Here is a 19,912-nt window from a genome sequence, read left to right as displayed (position 1 = left end):
CGAATATACTGAAAATATGAAAACTTAACAAAAAATTTAAAGTAATGTAATATACAAGTCGTTATTTTTTAATCAATATAAACTAATAATTGTAGAAAAGGTATTTTAAAACGTTTCTTATTTCGTCCATCGCGGTTGACAGTCCCTTTAAGTATAAGTTTTAATTTTATGGAGCATGTTTTTTGAATCAATTGAAACTTGCAATATTTCATTACCATTTGTATCATTTAATTGTATGTATTATTTTTCGGAAAAAAAAACACTGATACTCATGTAAATTTTCATTCGGTTTACTGTTCCTTAAACATTTACTTCAGCAAGAACGACCCTGTATCTTTCCGACAGCTTTTCGATGCCTTTTGTGCTTTTTATTTTAATATATTAAGCTGATATTATTGAATTTTCATTATTACTATAATATTTTGCATTGTGTTGTTGTTGCGATGGAAAAGAAAATATAAATACATTGGCAAGTGCTGTACCATAGAAAATTGGTTCATCGGCGTCTGTATAAGTAATTCAGATATAACAAATTTATATAATGATATATATAATCAGATATATAATGCTTGTAGCACACCACATGTTAGTCATCTTGCCAGCCCAAAGTTTTGATTTGGTATTAAAAGTTTGACAATTTTGAATGTGTCATCAAGGGTGTGATTTAAGAACCCCCACAGGGGAGGAAAATTCCCTACCCCCCCCCCCCCCATTTCAGAGTTCAACTAAACTCTTCATTTCTATATAGTTTAGACCCAGCAAAGTATTTTCAAAATTAGTTTGACATTGAAAGGGAGGAAATCAGCTTAAAGGTGGAAAAATCACACCCCTGATGACTGAGCATCGAAAATCGTCGAGTTGAATAGATCGACACAAGACTGTTATTTGCATTTGTGACCCTCTTATATACCGATTTTCGCATAGAAACGATAACGATCCGATAAACGTAAATTTTAGCAGCAATTTGATTGATTATTGCTGTTACGTATTTTATTGGCGTAGTTTTATCAATGCCTTTTTAGAGCGGTAACCGCCCGAATATCTTATGTTTTGATATTGATTCTTATCATGACGTATCGACCATATTTCGTTTCTGAGAATTAGTTTCAATAACGCTGAACGTAGATTCACAATTACACAAATATGCTCTCTTCTTGAAACATATTGTTTTTGGAACTATAATAAATTACATATATTTGTGTGGCAGAATGCCGCAGAATATGAAAATGACGCGTTGTAATAATAACGCGCATTCATTCAGACGCTAATTAAGACAATTCAGTAGTGAGATGTATTATATAGTCATTGTTAGATCAACAAACAATTGAAAAAAAGCTCGTGTGTATTGTATTTTATTGAACATGTTTTACAATTTGGCAAAGAATCGCGCTCTCCAAAACGGTACTGTATTATTCATTAAACATGAGAATTACAAATAGGTTAAAAACCACTAATAGGTATGACACTGCTATATGAAGTTGCTTCAACACTATGTCCAAGATGTTGAACCATCTTCGAAAATAGACAATAAGGATTGCATCTCAAATGAGTCAAGATCTTCAGGTGAAAAAATAGTTGTATCTTAACGCTGGAATCAGTAAGGAGTATTCTCTACTTATAACTTTGCAAAGAGCATTCCGTTCTGTTGAAAAGAAAAAGTTACAAGACCATAAAAGGACGGCACTTGGCGGAATTGTGGATTGGCCTATAATGAATGGAAGTACCCGAAGTAAAAATTATTCCTTTTTCAAGACGAACGATTTATTTTTGCTTTGTGGCCTAAAGTAATTCTTTGAGATTGCACTCACTTTTCGTATCGTGTTGTGGTGGTTACACACCATTTCACGAAGATAAAAGTAGGAATTTTTTCAATTGTAAATAGTCTAGTTCTAATCTATATATACACAAACAAAATTGCTCTTGAATATTCTGTTCCCACTATCAAAGGTCTATATCAAATTTCTCAGTGCATCTGACGGCCTAATAAACTGACAAATATAAATGTTGTTTTTAACAGGTTATTTAAATCTAAAACTTAGTTATATTTCAATAACGTACTTATCAAAACAATAAATTTCTAGCCCATGCTCACAATGATTATTTGTTTCATATGCAACTACACAATTGCTTTGTTTACTTTTTTTTTCATGACTGTAAAAATTATTTCTTTTTTCAAGATGAACGATTTATTTTTGCTTTGTGGCCTAAAGTAATTCTTTGAGATTGCACTCACTTTTCGTATCGTGTTGTGGTGGTTACACACCATTTCACGAAGATAAAAGTAGGAATTTTTTCAATTGTAAATAGTCTAGTTCTAATCTATATATACACAAACAAAATTGCTCTTGAATATTCTGTTCCCACTATCAAAGGTCTATATCTAATTTCTCAGTGCATCTGACGGCCTAATAAACTGACAAATATAAATGTTGTTTTTAACAGGTTATTTAAATCTAAAACTTAGTTATATTTGCCTCCAAATCACAGCAAGATTAGAACTAGACTATTTAAAAACAATTTCACTCGATGGCATATGGATCCATGTGAATGCCTTGGCTTAATTATGACCCAGATTATAAATAACTTTGCCGTATAAATATATCTTTTAAATAAAGTATATACTAACTCATCCCCTGACGTGAACAGTTTTGAAGATTCTGCATTTTGAGCAACAATCGACCCAGTTTGAATTGTACAGAAAAACATATATATAAATTGTAAGTTTTATTGTATATCACCTGTTTTATGTTTCAGTCAGACACTAATCAGCAAGCATTAATTAAAAAACAAGACATGTGTTGATAAGATGCCCCACATTCCGATCGTTTTTTATTTACCTTAAACCTTCAAGTGTGACCATGACCTTTGATATAAAGGGATCAGTTGTTTACTTTTGTGCCAACTTATCATAAAATCCATAAACATATGGCAAAGATATGGCTGAGACAGGAATGTTCTAGCTGTTTTGGGCCGAACATGACCAATGACCTTTAAGTGTGACATTGACTTTTGATGTAGTGAGACGGGTTCTTTGCATTTTATGATGATAAAAATATGTGCTACGTCAGTTAAAAACCATCAGAATATGTTAAAATAATGACATAGACAGTATTTTTCGGACGGACATCTTCACACTTGCATAGACTTACAGACACAAAGACGGACAGTGTCACTGCTCTTTGCTTTTTTTTTAAAAGGAAGTATACCATAAAAAGAGTTACTGTGAACACCAATTTCAACAATTAGGACATTGATTGACCATGTTTGAATTTAGTTGGAATGTCATATGTCTGCTCACTTTCGTTGCCTTCAACATATCCGTCTGATTCTTGAATGTCATTGTTTTTTACGACTTCTCCAGAGTCCAGTAACTCGTTTTGCTGATCGTTCACATCCAGATAATATGCATATCTGTGACCCTCACCATTTGAAGGTTTTGGCTCGCAAGTGACAGGAGACGGCATTATTGGTAATTCATCGCCAATGTTCCTTAACAGAACATTTGTCCTACCTAAATCTACGTTTGATTGTTTGATTAATGATTCGACATTTTCATGTCCATTAAAGACAGGTGTCATGATTGTTCGCCTTGGAGGAACCATCGGTAATTCTTGAGTTTCGTTATCCGGGACTGAAGGAGAAGTTTCTATGGGTAACTCGGGAGGAGGTGTGTTCGGCGGAGCGATGGATTCTTCCTGCTCAAACTGATCCAACACCATATCCGGTGAAGCATCATTGGGTGCTGATGTTGGCATATCCGAAACTTTCAAAATCGGTGTCATCAGATAACTTTTAGATTGTGTTTGTTCTTCTCCTCCCGTTGATGAGCTAAGCGGGACCATAGTCTCCGAAAATTCATTACATGTTTTTTCTGATGCCTTTTTGGATGGCGAATCTTTGTAGAGCAGATTTGAGGTAAGAGTCTGGTGACTCCTCTGGTGGGAGGCTGGTTCTTGTTCTATACCTGTAACGGCATATATTTCCAAAACGCTAGCCTTTGGTATTTCTGCGTTTGCATATTGATCGTTCTGAATGTCCTGTGTACTTGTATGGCCTTTAATCCTAGTGGTATCGTATAGGGCAACTGTTTGCGGTGATGCATAATCCGCATACATGTCTGATTCACTTTTTTCAAACAAATATAAATCATTTTCAACGTCTTCTACATGTGTTCCTTGTGTAAAGACAACGTTAGACACAGGAATTGTGTATATTTCGTCAGGAGATGACAACAGTTCATCTTCATATACTACATTTTCTTCAAAGTTGTCTTGCTCCTGATTAATGTCGGTATTTGTTCTTGTTTCATCACTTATAAAAAAGAAACTATTGTTGTTCCCATGAGTACCAATAGTAATAGACGAATTTGATGGATGTATCGTGGTTAAATCATCGTAGACGTTAAGAGGGTTAGTGTCTTCATTTGCTGTTTGTCTTGAGGTTTTTGTTTTTCCTGATAACAAGAATGTATAAAAAAAGCAAACTGTAGCAAGAAAATAAGTGTAAAAAAGATGTGTTTTAAGCTTAAGGGGAACGAATATCTTTTTAGAATCTACGTCCCTATTCTCACCCTCTAGTTGATATTACAAAGGATAATATTGTCGAGTTGTATTACGGACAAATGTATCGTATCATGTTTGTGAAGAAACTCCGGATATACTCATCAGTTTGTGCGTATCGTGCAGTGCAGTATCCTAAATAACTCCACATAACAATATAATGGTTGACAAGCGTCCTATATTCATTTTCAAATTGTTGGATTTAAGAAAATATTACTTGACAAACGGAAATCGAAATATAACACATCAAAACACCAAAATCTTAATGTTTATGTAGAGTACAAACAACAAAAAGGGTTATGATCGTTGAGCAAAAAATTGAATTAGCGCATATACACTTCAAAAATCAACAAGAGCAATATAAATTATGTGTTGTTATAGATACTTCGAATTGTATTTATACGAATTCGAAGATTTCATGAAGTCAGTGAATATGTGTTTCTACGAGGTTAAGATCTAATAATTTGTTAACGATGTTTTGCAATAGGTCAACAATAAGTCTTAGAATATCCACATCTGTCAATTACAATGTGTGTTCACTTTCAACACACCAATTTTGGGACCAATTGCCAAAAAATAACACCATAATTTCAAATAGTATATTGTCTGTATGGATAAGTTATTTTTTTTAATTAATATAAGTGATCATTAATAAGAAGCAAGCAGTAACACTGCATGCAGCCTCAATTTGGATTCAGCGATATATATTTGTTCCACGATATCGCTAAAATGGAAATGTTAAACTCGTTATACATTACGTTAAAGGTTTTTAAACACAGCCGATATGTGCATCGTTATACAGCATTTTTGTATTATTTAGGACGAGGTAAATGACGGCTCATTAGAAAATAGAAATTAGACAAAAAAGGAGGTTAAACACATTATGATAAAAAGGCGAGGACGCGGTTGGTAGTGGGAAGCTATACATTGGCATTCTTTAGTTGAAAACTGTTTCTATTGAACTCACTACTAAATTTCTAATGGACACAGTAACGCGAGTCTTTTCCTGAGGGCACATTATTACTAGTGTTTCCCAGGGACATTTGCATGTAAGATTCGCGAGAGATACAATTGCAGACGATAAATTGCTTAATGAAACATAAGTGGGTAACATCAGTGACATGGTTTTAACTACGATGTGATGAACTTTTGCAGGTGTTAGGCTAATTACTTTTATCATTTTAGCCCAAAACTTCACTTGATTATTTTAACATTATGCTAATGAGCTCAGTGACATAGATAGTTTAAACACTTTGAGCATATGTATTTAATTTGTAAAATTGATGTGCAAAATTGATATTTCAAAATGAAGAAGATTGGAACAGTGTATCTTGAATGTGGTTAATGTCGATTTTCTTTTTGTCATCGAATACGTTTTACTACCAGGTATGTAGAAAAACATTACGATAAACTTACAAAGGCTCAGTACCAAAGAAGTACTTCAACTAACTTCTTGTCTTCTTCACAGCATGGCAAAAGTGTTTGTTAGACAATATTCACGACTTATATCGGCATGCGTTTAAGATAAATGGGGTTCACTTTATATCTATATTGTGTCGTCTCTGTCTAACAGTCTTGTTGTGACATTGTCATTATGCCTTGTGGTGTCTCTTTCTATCTGTCTTGTTGTGCCTCTGTCTAACTGACTTGTGGGTTGTTGTCTAACTGTCTTAATGTGTTTCTGTCTAACTAACTGATGGTGTTTTTGCCTAACTGCCCTGTGGTGTCTCTGTCAATCTGACTTGTGTTTTCTCTGACTACCTATTTTGTGGTTTCTCTGTCATTATGTCTTGTGGTGTCTATGTCTAACTGCCTTATGGTGCCTCTGTTTATCTGACTTGTTATTTCTCTGTCTAACTGTCTTGTGGTTCTTCAGTCTGACTGACTTGTGGTGCCTCTGTCTAGTTGTCTTGTGGTGTCTATGTCTATCTGTTTTATGATGTTTCTATCTAACGACTTGTGGTGTCACTATCTTACTGTCTTGTGTTGTCTATGTCTAACTGTCTTGTGGTATTTCTGCATTGTGGTTCCTCTGTATTACTGTCTTGTGATGTATTTGTCTTGTGGTGTCTCTGTCTTACTATATGTTGGTGTCTTTCTCTAATTGTCGAGTTGTGTCTCTGTCTAACTGACATGTGTTGTCTCTGTTTAAATGATTTGTTGTGTCTCTTTCTAACGGTTTTGTGGTGTTTCAGTTTAACTGTATTGTGGTGTATCTGTCCAATTGAGTGGAGGTGTCTCTGTTTAAATGTTTTGTGCTGTATATGTCTTACTGTCTTGTGGTGTCTCTGTCTTTCGGTATTGTGGCGTCTCTGTCTAACTGTCTTTCGGTGTGTCTGTCTAATTGTCTTGTGGTGTCTCTTCCTAACTGTCGTGTGGTATCACTGTCTAACTAACTTGTGGTGCCTCTGTCCAACTGACCTGTGGTGTCTCTGGCTAACTGTCTTTTAGTGTCTCTGTCTAACTGTCTTTTGGTGTCTCTCTCTAACTGTCTAGTTGTCACTGTCTTACTGACTTGTGGTGCCTCTGTCTAACTAAATGTTGGTGTTTCTGGCTAAAAAGTGCTGTCTCTGTCTAACTGCTTTGTTGTGTCGCTGTCTTACTGACTTGTGTTGTCTCTGTCTAACTGTCTTGTGGTGTCTCTGTCTTATTGTGTCTTTATCTGTCATGTGGTGTCTCCGTCGCTCTGCCTTGTTGTGTCTTTGTCTTTCTGTCTTGTTGTGTATTTGTCGTTATGACTTGTGGTGTCTATGTCTATCTGACTTGTGGCTTGTCTGTCTCTCTGACTTGTGGAGTCCTTGTCTAACTGTCTTGAGATGTCTCTGTCTATCTGTCTTGTGGTATCTCTGTCTATCTACCTTGTGGTGTCTCTGTCTATCTGTTTTGTGGTGTGGTTGTCTGTCTGTCTTGTGGTGTCTCTGTCTATCTGTATTGTGGTGTCTCTGTCTCACTGTCTTGTGGTGTCTCTGTTTATCTGTCTTGTGGTGTCTCTGTCTAACTGACTTGTGATGTCTCTGTCTAACTGTCATTGTGGTGTCTCTGTCTATCTTCCTTGTGGTGTCTCTGTCTATCTGTCTTGTGGTGTCTCTGTCTATCTGTTTTGTGGTGTCTCTGTCTATCTGTCTTGTGGTGTCTCTGTCTATCTGCATTGTGGTGTCTCTGTCTATCTGTCTTGTGGTGTCTCTGTCTATATGTCTTGTTGTGTCTCTGTCTATCTGTTAAGTGGTGTCTCTGTCTATCTGTCTTGTGGTGTCTCTGTCTAACTGACTTGTGGTATCTCTGTCTATCTGTCTTGTGGTGTCTCTGTCTATCTGTCTTGTGGTGTCTCTGTCGAACTGACTTGTGTTGTCTCTGTTTAACTGTCTTGAGGTTTCTCTGTCTGTCTGCCTTGTGGTGTATTTGTCTAACTGACTCGTGGTGTCTCTGTCATTATAACTTATGGTGTCTCTGTCTAAAAGTCTTGTAATTTCTCTGTCTTACTGACTTGTGGTGTATCTGTCTATCTGACTTGTTGTGTTTTTGTCTGTCTTTTGATGTCTCCGTCATTATGTCTTGTGCTGTCTCTGGCTTACGTTTGTATTGTTTCTCGTCTATCTGTCTTATGGTGTCTCTGTCTAATTGTCTTCTGTTGCCTCTTTCTAACTTACTTATAGAGTTTCTGTCTTACTGCCTTGTCGTGTCTCTGTCTACATGTCTTGTTGTGTCTCTGTCATTATGTCTTGTGGTGTCTCTGTCTTACTGACTTGTGGTGTCTCTGTTATCTGTCTTGTGGTGTCTCTGTCTATCTGTCTTGTGTTGTCTCTTTCTAACTACCTTGTTGTGTCTCTGTCTAACTGCCTTATGATGTCTCTGTTTAACTGCCTTAAGATGTCTCTGTCTAACTGTCTTGAGCTATCTTGGTCCAACTGTCTTTTGGTGTCACTGTATAACTGTTTTATGGTTTTTCTGTTTATCTGATTTATTGTGTTTCTGTTTGTCTTGTGGTGTCGCTGTCATTATGTCTTGTGGTGTCTGTCTTACTTTTGTGTGGCGTTTCTGTATAACTGTCTTGTGGTGTCCCTGTCAACTTGTCTTGTGGTGTCTGTCTTACATTTGTGTGGCGTTTCTGTATAACTGTCTTGTGGTGTCCCTGTCTAATTGTCTTGTGGTGTCTGTCTTACTTTTGAGTGGCGTTTCTGTATAACTGTCTTGTGGTGTCTCTGTCTTATTGTCTTGTGGTGTCTGTCTTACTTTTGTGTGGCGTTTCTGTATAACTGTCTTGTGGTGTCTCTGTCTAAATGTGTTGTGGAGTCTCTTTTCATCTGCCTTGTGGTGTCTCTGTCTATCTGTTTTGTGCTGTCTCTGTCTAACTGACTTGTGGTGTCTCTGTCTATCTGTCTTGTGGTGTCTCTGTCTATCTGTCTTGTGGTGTCTCTGTCTATCTGTCTTGTGTGGTGTCTCTGTCTATCTGTCGTGTGGTGTCTCTGTCTAACTGACTTGTGATGTCTCTGTCTTACTGTCTTTTGGTGTCTATCTTCCTTTGTGGTGTCTCTGTCTATCTGTCTTCTGGTGTCTCTGTCTATCTTTCTTGTGGTGTCTCTTTCTATCTGTCTTGTGGTGTCTCTGTCTATCTGTCTTGTGGTGTCTCTTTCTATCTGTCTTGTGGTGTCTCTGTCTATCTGTCTTGTGGTGTCTCTGTCTATCTGTCTTGTGGTGTCTCTGTCTATCTGCCTTGTGGTGTCTCTGTCTATCTGTCTTGTGGTGTCTCTGTCTAGATGTCTTGTGGTGTCTCTGTCTATGTGTCTCGAGGTGTCTCTGTCTATCTGTCTTGTGGTGTCTCTGTTTATCTGTCTTGTGGTGTCTCTGTCTATCTGTCTTGTGGTGTCTCTGTCTATCTGTCTTGTGGTGTTTCTGTCTATCTGTCGTGTGGTGTCTCTGTCTAACTGACTTGTGATGTCTCTGTCTTACTGTCTTGTGATGTCTATGTCTATCTTCCTTGTGGTGTCTCTGTCTATCTGTCTTCTGGTGTCTCTGTCTATCTTTCTTGTGGTGTCTCTTTCTATCTGTCTAGTGGTGTCTCTGTCTATCTGTCTTGTGGTGTCTCTGTCTATCTGTCTTGTGGTGTCTCTGTCTATCTGCCTTGTGGTGTCTCTGTCTATCTGTCTTGTGGTGTCTCTGTCTAGATGTCTTGTGGTGTCTCTGTCTATCTGTTTTGTGGTGTCTCTGTCTATCTGTCTTGTGGTGTATATGTCTATCTGTCTTGTGGTGTCCCTGTCTTACTGACTTGTGGTGTCTCTGTCTATCTGGCTTGTGGTGTCTCTGTCTATCTGTCTTGTGGTGTCTCTGTCGAACTGACTTGTGTTGTCTCTGTTTAACTGTCTTGAGGTTTCTCTGTCTATCTGCCTTGTGGTGTATTTGTCTCACTGACTCGTGGTGTCTCTGTCATTATGTCTTGTGGTGTCTCTGTCTTACTAACTTGTGGTATCTCTGTTATCTGTCTTGTGGTGTCTCTGTCTATCTGTCTTGTGTTGTCTCTTTCTAACTACCATGTTGTGTCTCTGTCTAACTGCCTTATGATGTCTCTGTCTAACTGCCTTATGATGTCTCTGTCTAACTGTCTTGAGATATCTTGGTCCAACTGTCTTGTGGTGTCACTGTATAACTGTTTTATGGTTTCTCTGTTTATCTGATTTATTGTGTTTCTGTTTGTCTTGTGGTGTCGCTTTCATTATGTCTTGTGGTGTCTGTCTTACTTGTGTGTGGCGTTTCTGTATAACTGTCTTGTGGTGTACCCTGTCTACTTGTCTTGTGGTGTCTGTCTTACATTTGTGTGGCGTTTCTGTATAACTGTCTTGTGGTGTCCCTGTCTAATTGTCTTGTGGTGTCTGTCTTACTTTTGTGTGGCGTTTCTGTATAACTGTCTTGTGCTGTCTCTGTCTAATTGTCTTGTGGTGTCTGTCTTACTTTTGTGTGGCGTTTCTGAATAACTGTCTTGTGGTGTCTCTGTCTATCTGTCTTGTGGTGTCTCTGTCTATCTGTCTTGTGGTGTCTCTGTCTATCTGTCGTGTGGTGTCTCTGTCTAACAGACTTGTGATGTCTCTGTCTTACTGTCTTGTGGTGTCTATGTCTATCTTCCTTGTGGTGTCTCTGTCTATCTGTCTTCTGGTGTCTCTGTCTATCTTTCTTGTGGTGTCTCTGTCTATCTGTCTTGTGGTGTCTCTGTCTATCTCTCTGTCTATTTGACTTGTGGTGTCTCTGTCCATCTGCCTTGTGATGTCTCTGTCTATCTGTCTTGTGGTGTCTCTGTCTATCTGTCTTGTGGTGTCTCTGTCTATCTGTCTTGTGGTGTCTCTGTCTATCTGACTTGTTGTGTCTCTGTCTATTTGTCTTGTGGTGTCTCTGTCTATCTGTTTTGTGGTGTCTCTGTCTATCTGTCTTGTGGTGTCTTTGTCTATCTGTCTTGTGGTGTCTCTGTCTAACTGACTTGTGGTGTCTCTGTCTATCTGGCTTGTGGTGTCTCTGTCTATCTGTCTTGTGGTGTCTCTGTCGAACTGACTTGTGTTGTCTCTGTTTAACTGTCTTGAGGTTTCTCTGTCTCTCTGCCTTGTGGTGTATTTGTCTCACTGACTCGTGGTGTCTCTGTCATTATAACGTATGGTGTCTCTGTCTGAAAGTCTTGTAATTTCTATGTCTTACTGACTTGTGGTGTCTCTGTCTACATGTCTTGTTGTGTCTCTGTCATTATGTCTTGTGTCGTCTCTGTCTTACTGACTTGTGGTGTCTCTGTCTATCTTTCTTGTGGTGTCTCTGTCTATCTGTCTTGTGGTGTCTCTTTCTAACTACCTTGTTGTGTCTCTGTCTAACTGCCTTATGATGTCTCTGTCTAACTTATGATGTCTCTGTCTAACTGTCTTGAGGTATCTTGGTCTAACTGTCTTGTGGTGTCACTGTATAACTGTTTTATGGTTTCTCTGTTTATCTGATTTATTGTGTTTCTGTTTGTCTTGTGGTGTCGCTGTCATTATGTCTTGTGGTGTCTGTCTTACTGTTGTGTGGCGTTTCTGTATAACTGTCTTGTGGTGTCCCTGTCTACTTGTCTTGTGATGTCTGTCTTACATTTGTGTGGCGTTTTTGTATAACTGTCTTTTGGTGTCCCTGTCTAATTGTCTTGTGGTGTCTGTCTTACTTTTGTGTGGCGTTTCTGTATAACTGTCTTGTGGTGTCTCTGTCTATCTGTTTTGTGGTGTCTCTGTCTAATTGTGTTGTGGTGTCTTTTTTCATCTGCCTTGTGGTGTCTTTGTCTATCTGTTTTGTGGTGTCTCTGTCTAACATTCTTGTGGTGTCTCTGTCCATTCTTGTGGTGTCTCTGTCCATCTGTTTTGTGGTGTCTCTGTCTATCTGTCTTGTGGTGTCTCTGTCTATCTGTCTTGTGGTGTTTCTGTCTATCTGTCTTGTGGTGTCTCTGTCTATCTGACTTGTGGTGTCTCTGTCTATCTGTCTTGTGGTGTCTTTGTCCATCTGTCTTGTGGTGTCTCTGTCTAACTGTCTTGTGGTGTCTCTGTCTATCTGCCTTGTGGTGTCTCTGTCTATCTGTCTTGTGGTGTCTCTGTCTATCTGTCTTGTGGTGTCTCTGTAATTATGTTTTGAGGTGTCTCTGTCTATCTGTCTTGTGGTGTCTCTTTCTAACTGTCTTGTTGTGTGTCTATCTATCTGTCTTGTGGTGTGTCTATCTATCTGTCTTGTGGTGTCTCTGTCTATCTGTCTTGTGGTGTCTCTGTCTATATGTCTTGTGGTGTCTCTGTCTATCGGTCTTGTGGTGTCTTTGTCTATCTGTCTTGTGGTGTCTCTGTCTATCTGTCTTGTGGTGTCTCTGTCATTATATCTTGAGGTGTCTCTGTCTATCTGTCTTGTGGTGTCTCTGTCATTATGTTTTGAGGTGTCTCTATCTATCTGTCTTGTGGTGTCTTTGTCCATCTGTCTTGTGGTGTCTCTGTCTATATGTCTTGTGGTGTCTCTGTCTAACTGTCTTGTTGTGTCTCTATCTGTCTTGTGGCGTCTCTGTCTATATGTCTTGTGGTGTCTCTGTCTATCGGTCTTGTGGTGTCTCTGTCTATCTGTCTTGTGGTGTCTCTGTCTATCTGTCTTGTGGTGACTCTGTCATTATGTCTTGAGGTGTCTTTGTCTCTCTGTCTTGTGGTGTCTCTGTCATTACGTTTTGTGGTGTCTCTGTCTATCGGTGTTGTGGTGTCTCTGTCTATCTGTCTTGTGGTGTCTCTGTCTATCTGTCTTGTGGTGTCTCTGTCATTATGTCTTGTGGTGTCTCTGTCTATCTGTCTTGTGGTGTCTCTGTCATTATGTTTTGAGGTGTCTCTGTCTATCTGTCTTGTGGTGTCTCTGTCTAACTGTCTTGTTGTGTCTCTATCTATCTGTCTTGTGGTGTGTCTGTCTATCTGTCTTGTGGTGTCTCTGTCTATCTGTCTTGTGGTGTCTCTTACTATATGTCTTGTGGTGTCTCTGTCTATATGTCTTGTGGTGTCTCTGTCTATCGGTCTTGTGGTGTCTTTGTCTATCTGTCTTGTGGTGTCTCTGTCTATCTGTCTTGTGGTGTCTCTGTCAATATGTCTTAAGGTGTCTCTGTCCATCTGTCTTGTGGTGTCTCTGTCTATCTGTTTTGTGGTGTCTCTGTCTATCTGTCTTGTGGCGTCTCTGTCTATATGTCTTGTGGTGTCTCTGTCTATCTGTCTTGTGGTGTCTCTGTCATTATGTCTTGAGGTGTCTCTGTCTATCTGTCTTGTGGTGTCTTTGTCTATCTGTCTTGTGGTGTCTCTGTCTATCTATCTTGTGGTGTCTCTGTCTATATGTCTTGTGGGGTCTCTGTCCATCTGTCTTGTGGTGTCTCTGTCTATCTGTCTTGTGGTGTCTCTGTCTATCTGACTTGTGGTGTCTCTGTCTATCTGTTATGTGTTGTCTCTGTCCATCTGTCTTGTGTAGTCTCTGTCTGTCTTGTGGTGTCTGTGTTTATCAGTCTTGTGGTGTCTCTGTCTATCTGTCTTGTGGTGTCTCTGTCTATCTGTCTTGTGGGGTCTCTGTCTAACTGACTTGTGGTGTCTCTGTCTATCTGTCTTGTGGTGTCTCTGTCTATTTGACTTGTGGTGTCTCTGTCTATCTGTCTTGTGGTGTCTCTGTCTATCTGTCTTGTGGTTTCTCTTTTCATCTGCCTTGTGGTGTCTCTGTCTATCTGACTTGTGGTGTCTCTGTCTATCTGTCTTGTGGTGTCTCTGTCTATCTGTCTTGTGGTGTCTCTGTCTATCTCTCTTGTGGTGTCTCTGTCTATCTGTCTTGTGGTGTCTCTGTCTATCTGACTTGTGGTGTCTCTGTCTATCTGTCTTGTGGTGTCTCTGTCCATCTGTCTTGTGGTGTCTCTGTCTAACTGTTTTGTGGTGTCTCTGTCTATCTGCCTTGTGGTGTCTCTGTCTATCTGTCTTGTGGTGTCTCTGTCTATATGTCTTGTGGCGTCTCTGTCATTATGTCTTGAGGTGTCTCTGTCTATCTGTCTTGTGGTGTCTCTGTTTATCTGTCTTCTTGGTGTGTCTGTCTATCTGTCTTGTGGTGTCTCTGTCTATCTGTCTTGTGGTGTCTCTGTCTATATGTCTTGTGGTGTCTCTGTCTATATGTCTTGTGGTGTCTCGGTCTATCGGTCTTGTGGTGTCTCTGTCTATCTGTCTTGTGGTGTCTCTGTCTATCTGTCTTGTGGTGTCTCTGTAATTATGTCTTGAGGTATCTCTGTCCATCTGTCTTGTGGTGTCTCTGTCTATCTGTCTTTTGGTGTCTCTGTCTATCTGTCTTGTGGTGTCTTTGTCTATCTGTCTTGTGGTGTCTCAGTCTATATGTCTTGTGGTGTCTCTGTCTATCTCTCTTGTGGTGTCTCTGTCTATCTCTCTTGTGGTGTCTCTGTCTATCTGTCTTGTGGTGTCTCTTTCATTATGTCTTGAGGTGTCTCTGTCTATCTGTCCTGTGGTGTCTCTGTCTATCTGTCTTGTGGTGTCTCTGTCTATCTGTCTTGTGGTGTCTTGTGGTGTCTCTGTCTATCTGTCTTGTGGTGTCTCTGTCTATCTGTCTTGTGGTGTCTCTGTCTATCTGTCTTGTGGTGTCTCTGTCTATATGTCTTGTGGTGTCTCTGTCTATCTCTCTTGTGGTGTCTCTGTCTATCTCTCTTGTGGTGTCTCTGTCTATCTGTCTTGTGGTGTCTCTTTCATTATGTCTTGAGGTGTCTCTGTCTATCTGTCTTGTGGTGTCTCTGTCTATCTGTCTTGTGGTGTCTCTGTCTATCTGTCTTGTGGTGTCTCTATCTATATGTCTTGTGGGGTCTCTGTCTATCTGTCTTGTGGTGTCTCTGTCTATCTGTCTTGTGGTGTCTCTGTCTAACTGTCTTGTGGTGTTTCTGTCTATCTGTCTTGTGGTGTCTCTGTCTATATGTCTTGTGGTGTCTCTGTCTATCTGCCTTGTGGTGTCTATGTCTACATGTCTTGTTGTGTCTCTGTCATTATGTCTTGTGGTGTCTTTGTCTTACTGACTTGTGGTGTCTCTGTCTATCTGTCTTGTGGTGTATCTGTCTATCTGTCTTGTGGTGTCTCTTTCTAACTACCTTGTTGTGTCTATGTCTAACTGCCTTATGATGTCTTTGTCTAACTGCCTTATGATGTCTCTGTCTAACTGCCTTATGATGTCTCTGTCTAACTGCCTTATGATGTCTCTATCTAACTGTCTTGAGGTTTCTTGGTCCAACTGTCTTGTGGTGTCACTGTATAGCTGTTTTATGGTTCCTATGTTTATCTGATTTATTGTGTTTCTGTTTGTCTTGTGGTGTCGCTGTCATTATGTCTTGTGGTGTCTGTCTTACTTTTGTGTGGCGTTTCTGTATAACTGTCTTGTGGTGTCCCTGTCTAATTGTCTTGTGGTGTCTGTCTTACTTTTGTGAAGCGTTTCTGTATAACTGTCTTGTGGTGTCTCTGTCTAATTGTGTTGTGGTGTCTCTTTTTATCTGCCTTGTGGTGTCTCTGTCTATCTGTTTTGTGGTGTCTCTGTCTAACTGACTTGTGGCGTCTCTGTCTATCTGTCTTGTTGTGTCTCTGTCTATCTGTCTTGTGGTGTCTCTGTCTATCTGTCTTGAGGTGTCTCTGTCTATCTGTCTTGTGTTGACTCTGCCTATCTGTCTAGTGGTGTCTCTGTCTATCTGTCTTGTGGTGTCTCTGTCTATCTGTCTTGTGGTGTCTCTGTCTATCTGTCTTGTTGTGTCTCTTTCTATCTGTCTTGTGGTGTCTCTGTCTATCTGTCTTGAGGTGTCTCTGTCTATCTGTCTTGTGTTGACTCTGCCTTTCTGTCTTGTGGTGTCTCTGTCTATCTGTCTTGTGGTGTCTCTGTCTATCTGTCTTGTGGTGTCTCTGTCTATCTGACTTGTGGTGTCTCTGTCTATCTGTCTTGTGGTGTCTCTGTCTATCTGTCTTGTGGTGTCTCTGTCTATATGTCTTGTGGTGTCTCTGTCTATATGTCTTGTGGTGTCTCTGTCTATCTTTCTTGTGGTGTCTCTGTCTATCTGTCTTGTGGTGTCTCTGTCCATCTGTCTTGTGGTGTCTCTGTCTATCTGTCTTGTGGTGTGTCTGTCTATCTGTCTTGTGGTGTCTCTGTCTATATGTCTTGTGGTGTCTCTGTCTATATGTCTTGTGGTGTTTCTGTCTATCTGTGATCTTGTGGTGTCTCTGTCTATCTGTCTTGTGGTGTCTCTGTCTATCTTTCTTGTGGTGTCTCTGTCTATCTGACTTGTGGTGTCTCTGTCTATATGTCTTGTGGTGTCTCTGTCTATATGTCTTGTGGTGTCTCTGTCTATATGTCTTGTTGTGTCTCTTTCTATCTGTCTTGTGGTGTCTCTGTCTATCTGTCTTGTGGTGGCTCTGTCTATCTGTCTTGTAATGGATCTGTCTATCTGTCTTGTGGTGTCTCTGTCTATCTGTCTTGTGGTGTCTCTGTCTATCTGTCTAGTGGTGTCTCTGTCTATCTGTCTTGTGATGTCTCTGTCTATCTGTCATGTGGTGTCTCTGTCTATCTGTCTTGTGGTGTCTCTGTCCATCTGTCTAGTGGTGTCTCTGTCATTATGTCTTGTGGTGTCTCTGTCTATCTGTGTTGTGGTGGCTCTGTCTATCTGACTTGTGGTGTCTCTGTTTATCTGATGTATTGTGTTTCTGTTTGTCTTGTGGTGTCGCTGTCATTATGTCTTGTGGTTTCTGTCTTACTTTTGTGTGGCGTTTCTGTCTATCTGTTTTGTGGTGTTTCTGTCTCTCTCACTTGTTGATATGTCACTTATTTGTTTATTTGATGCGAAACCCAAATTGTTTTTTAAACATGTTAGTTAAGATTTAATAAACCGACTGAAATAGCCTATTCAATTTATTATGATTGAAATTATTTATTATTATATGATTTAATTCTATTATTGAAATTGAAATTATTTGAAATGATTGAAACTGTTTTATAAAATAATGTGATCGAATTTTTTGGACAAGAATACAGGCAAAAAGAGGGTGTAGCTATTGGATCGTAACTTTGGTGAAATTATGCGTGTTGTTACATGAGAAAATGGGATGGACAATTATCTGATTACAATAAACAACCAATATTTTATAAACGTTTCATATATGATGGTTTTGGACTATGGACACATGGAATTGAAGAACTGATGAAATTTTTCGACTATGCTAATAAAATACATGAAAACATCAAAGTAGAAGTAAGATGGAATACAACACAGATAGACTTCTTAGACACAAAAATTCAACTAGAAGATGATAAAATAACAACTGATTTATTCTCAAAACCAACCGATAAGCATCAATATGTCCAATATGACTCAGACTATCCAATAAATGTGAAGATGACAATTCCCTATGGACTAGGAATACGTTTAAAAGAATATGATCGGACGAAAACAAATAACGACAACGGAAAAGAGAACTTTAACAAAATCTACAGAAAAGAGGATATCCAAATAAATGTGTAAACCATGAATTATCCCGAGTTGATAAATTAAATAGGAAAAAATAAGAAGAAAGAAACAAATAAAACAGCCAACAAGAGAGTACCACTAGCTATAACTTATTCCAACAACCTTCCAAATATCCATTCAATAATTCGAAAACATACCGACAAACTATATAAATCAGACAGAATGAAAAATGTATTCCCAAAGGCACCAATAGTTGCATACAGACGAGATAGGAATATCGGTGACATTTTAGTTCATGGAAAAACAAATAAAGAAATAAACAAGCGTTTTCAACAAATACCAAAATCATGCAAGACTTATTATAACAACCGAAGAAGTGAAATTCCAATTGAAGCAATCAAACAGAACTGCTACATTTATAACTTGGTGTACGGTATATTTTGTATTAAATGCAAGAAGATGGTATTCGTCGGAGAGACAAGCAGATCGTTAAAGGAACGTACCAAAGAACACGAGGCTGACGTGCGGCTACGGAGAGATAAACCAATCTCAGAACTTTTCAATGGTGCTGGCCACAGAGTGCAGGACATGGGTATATCAGTGCTTACACAAACGAGAGACAGTTCCCGTTATTACAGACTTATTTAGGAATTGAAAATCATAAAGACGTTTGAAACACAATCACCAAATGGATTAAATAAAAAAAAATCAACTTGATGTCCTGCTACGGGAAACTATCTAGTAAAAAATATGTGTGAAAAACATTTTATATTAATCATCAACATAAATGAATGTAAAAATAATAGTACTTTATGCAATTTATCTTATCCATAATGTGTAGATGATAGATAGAATAGAAAATATACATGATTATTTAATCAAATATCATTTTACGTAGATATGGATTGAAATCATTAAATTCATTAAATAAGTTTACCCTATTTAATTTATGACAACAAGTTTAGGTAAATTATAATTAAATATGATGATGATTGTTTTATTTTAAAACATCAATTTATTAAATATACAAAGCACACAGTTGACATAAGATTGAGACAAAATATGTAAGTGTTGAAGTCATTTCATTTTTGCCTATTTTTTACATTTTTGGCGCCATTTTATATAACGTCATTTATGACGTAATCATGTACAACGTCATTTAACGTTTAAAAACATTTTCTTTTTTATTTAAATTGTGCAGTCAAAAGACATAAAAATAAAGTTAACATATAATTTCCATTGTTTTGATAAAGGCATTATGCCGAAACGTCAATTAAAGGAGTATAATCAGAGAATTATACTTATTTAATATCCGGTAGGATGATTCAACTGAGCAAATTATTATGTCAAATGTTAAAGACATCACAGCAGGTAGAAAGAGAAGACTAAATGGTTCAAACGTTAGATGCCCTCTTGAAGCTTTCGTACCAACATTTTCAATTTCTTCAAACTATTATGTGAATCATTTACAATTAAAATATAGGTTTGTAAAAGTGAGAAAGAGTTGAACTTTCCACTCTTAAAATTAGTGCTCTTGTTAAATCACCCTTATGCATGTGCATTCTGCATTGTTAAAGTTACTGGTTATTTCTAGTTTGGTTATAAAACAAAGTCAATAAAGATGAAAATATGGAGCAAGAGTAATGCTTCTTTGGCGAAATTGGCGATGTATAAAAGCGGAGTTTCAAATTTATAATTATAAAAATATGGGAATAGGGAAATAAACTGAATCATACATAATAACAAATGACAAATGGCAATAACTATAAGAAAAATGTAAGTAGTTATACAGATTCACAATTATAGCTTTAATATTACATGCATTAGATATGCTTCAGATTGATTTTTAAAATTACATTAACTAAGGGCATTCAGACTTAAATATGATAATAAGCTGATACCTCTTAAGTTTGAAAAATATTCTACAGACACAACTTGAACATGAAAACTATTGAATGGCAGTAACTCTGAAATACTTATATCTAAGTAAGAGTTGTGGTTTTTGTGCACTGCAATTTCATACATTGAGATATATCCACTAATGAATTTTTAACTTTTAACATCTGTGTTTTATGATAAGCCAACGTTTAATGATACAGTTGGGATCTCTGTTATTTGTGGTCAATTGCATTAGGCAAAAAATCCCGACGGACGATCTTGCAGACGGCCAGACGGCCATCTTGATTACTGCTTAACCCCCCCCCCCCCCCCCAATGAAACATGTTTAAATAAACAAAAATAATAATATGGTTATAATATCACACATATGTAATGAAATCATGACACGTTTTACAGCGTCTTACCTGGCAAAACAGAAAGGCCGGCGCTTCTCCAATTATTCGTCAGTGCTTCTGAGACCTGAACAAATAATGAGCGT

General features: G+C 38.3%; 1 protein-coding gene across 1 annotated transcript in view; it reads right to left on the bottom strand.

Annotated features, from left to right (window-relative positions):
- Positions 1 to 2,711: 2,711 nt before the first annotated feature.
- LOC127862913 (uncharacterized) overlaps positions 2,712 to 19,912 on the bottom strand; it is an 81,131-nt gene continuing 63,930 nt past the window's right edge. Inside the window, exons 6-7 of the mRNA XM_052402187.1 lie at positions 19,839 to 19,893; positions 2,712 to 4,453 (exon numbers count right to left, since the gene is read on the bottom strand). Coding sequence (XP_052258147.1) covers positions 3,243 to 4,453; positions 19,839 to 19,893 — 1,266 coding nt within the window. The 3' untranslated portion in view covers positions 2,712 to 3,242. The remainder of the gene's footprint in view (positions 4,454 to 19,838; positions 19,894 to 19,912) is intronic.

Source organism: Dreissena polymorpha, chromosome 16 (assembly GCF_020536995.1).
Source record: "Dreissena polymorpha isolate Duluth1 chromosome 16, UMN_Dpol_1.0, whole genome shotgun sequence".
In the NCBI taxonomy this organism is placed as follows: domain Eukaryota; kingdom Metazoa; phylum Mollusca; class Bivalvia; order Myida; family Dreissenidae; genus Dreissena; species Dreissena polymorpha.
This window is presented reverse-complemented; position numbering and strand designations above follow the sequence as displayed.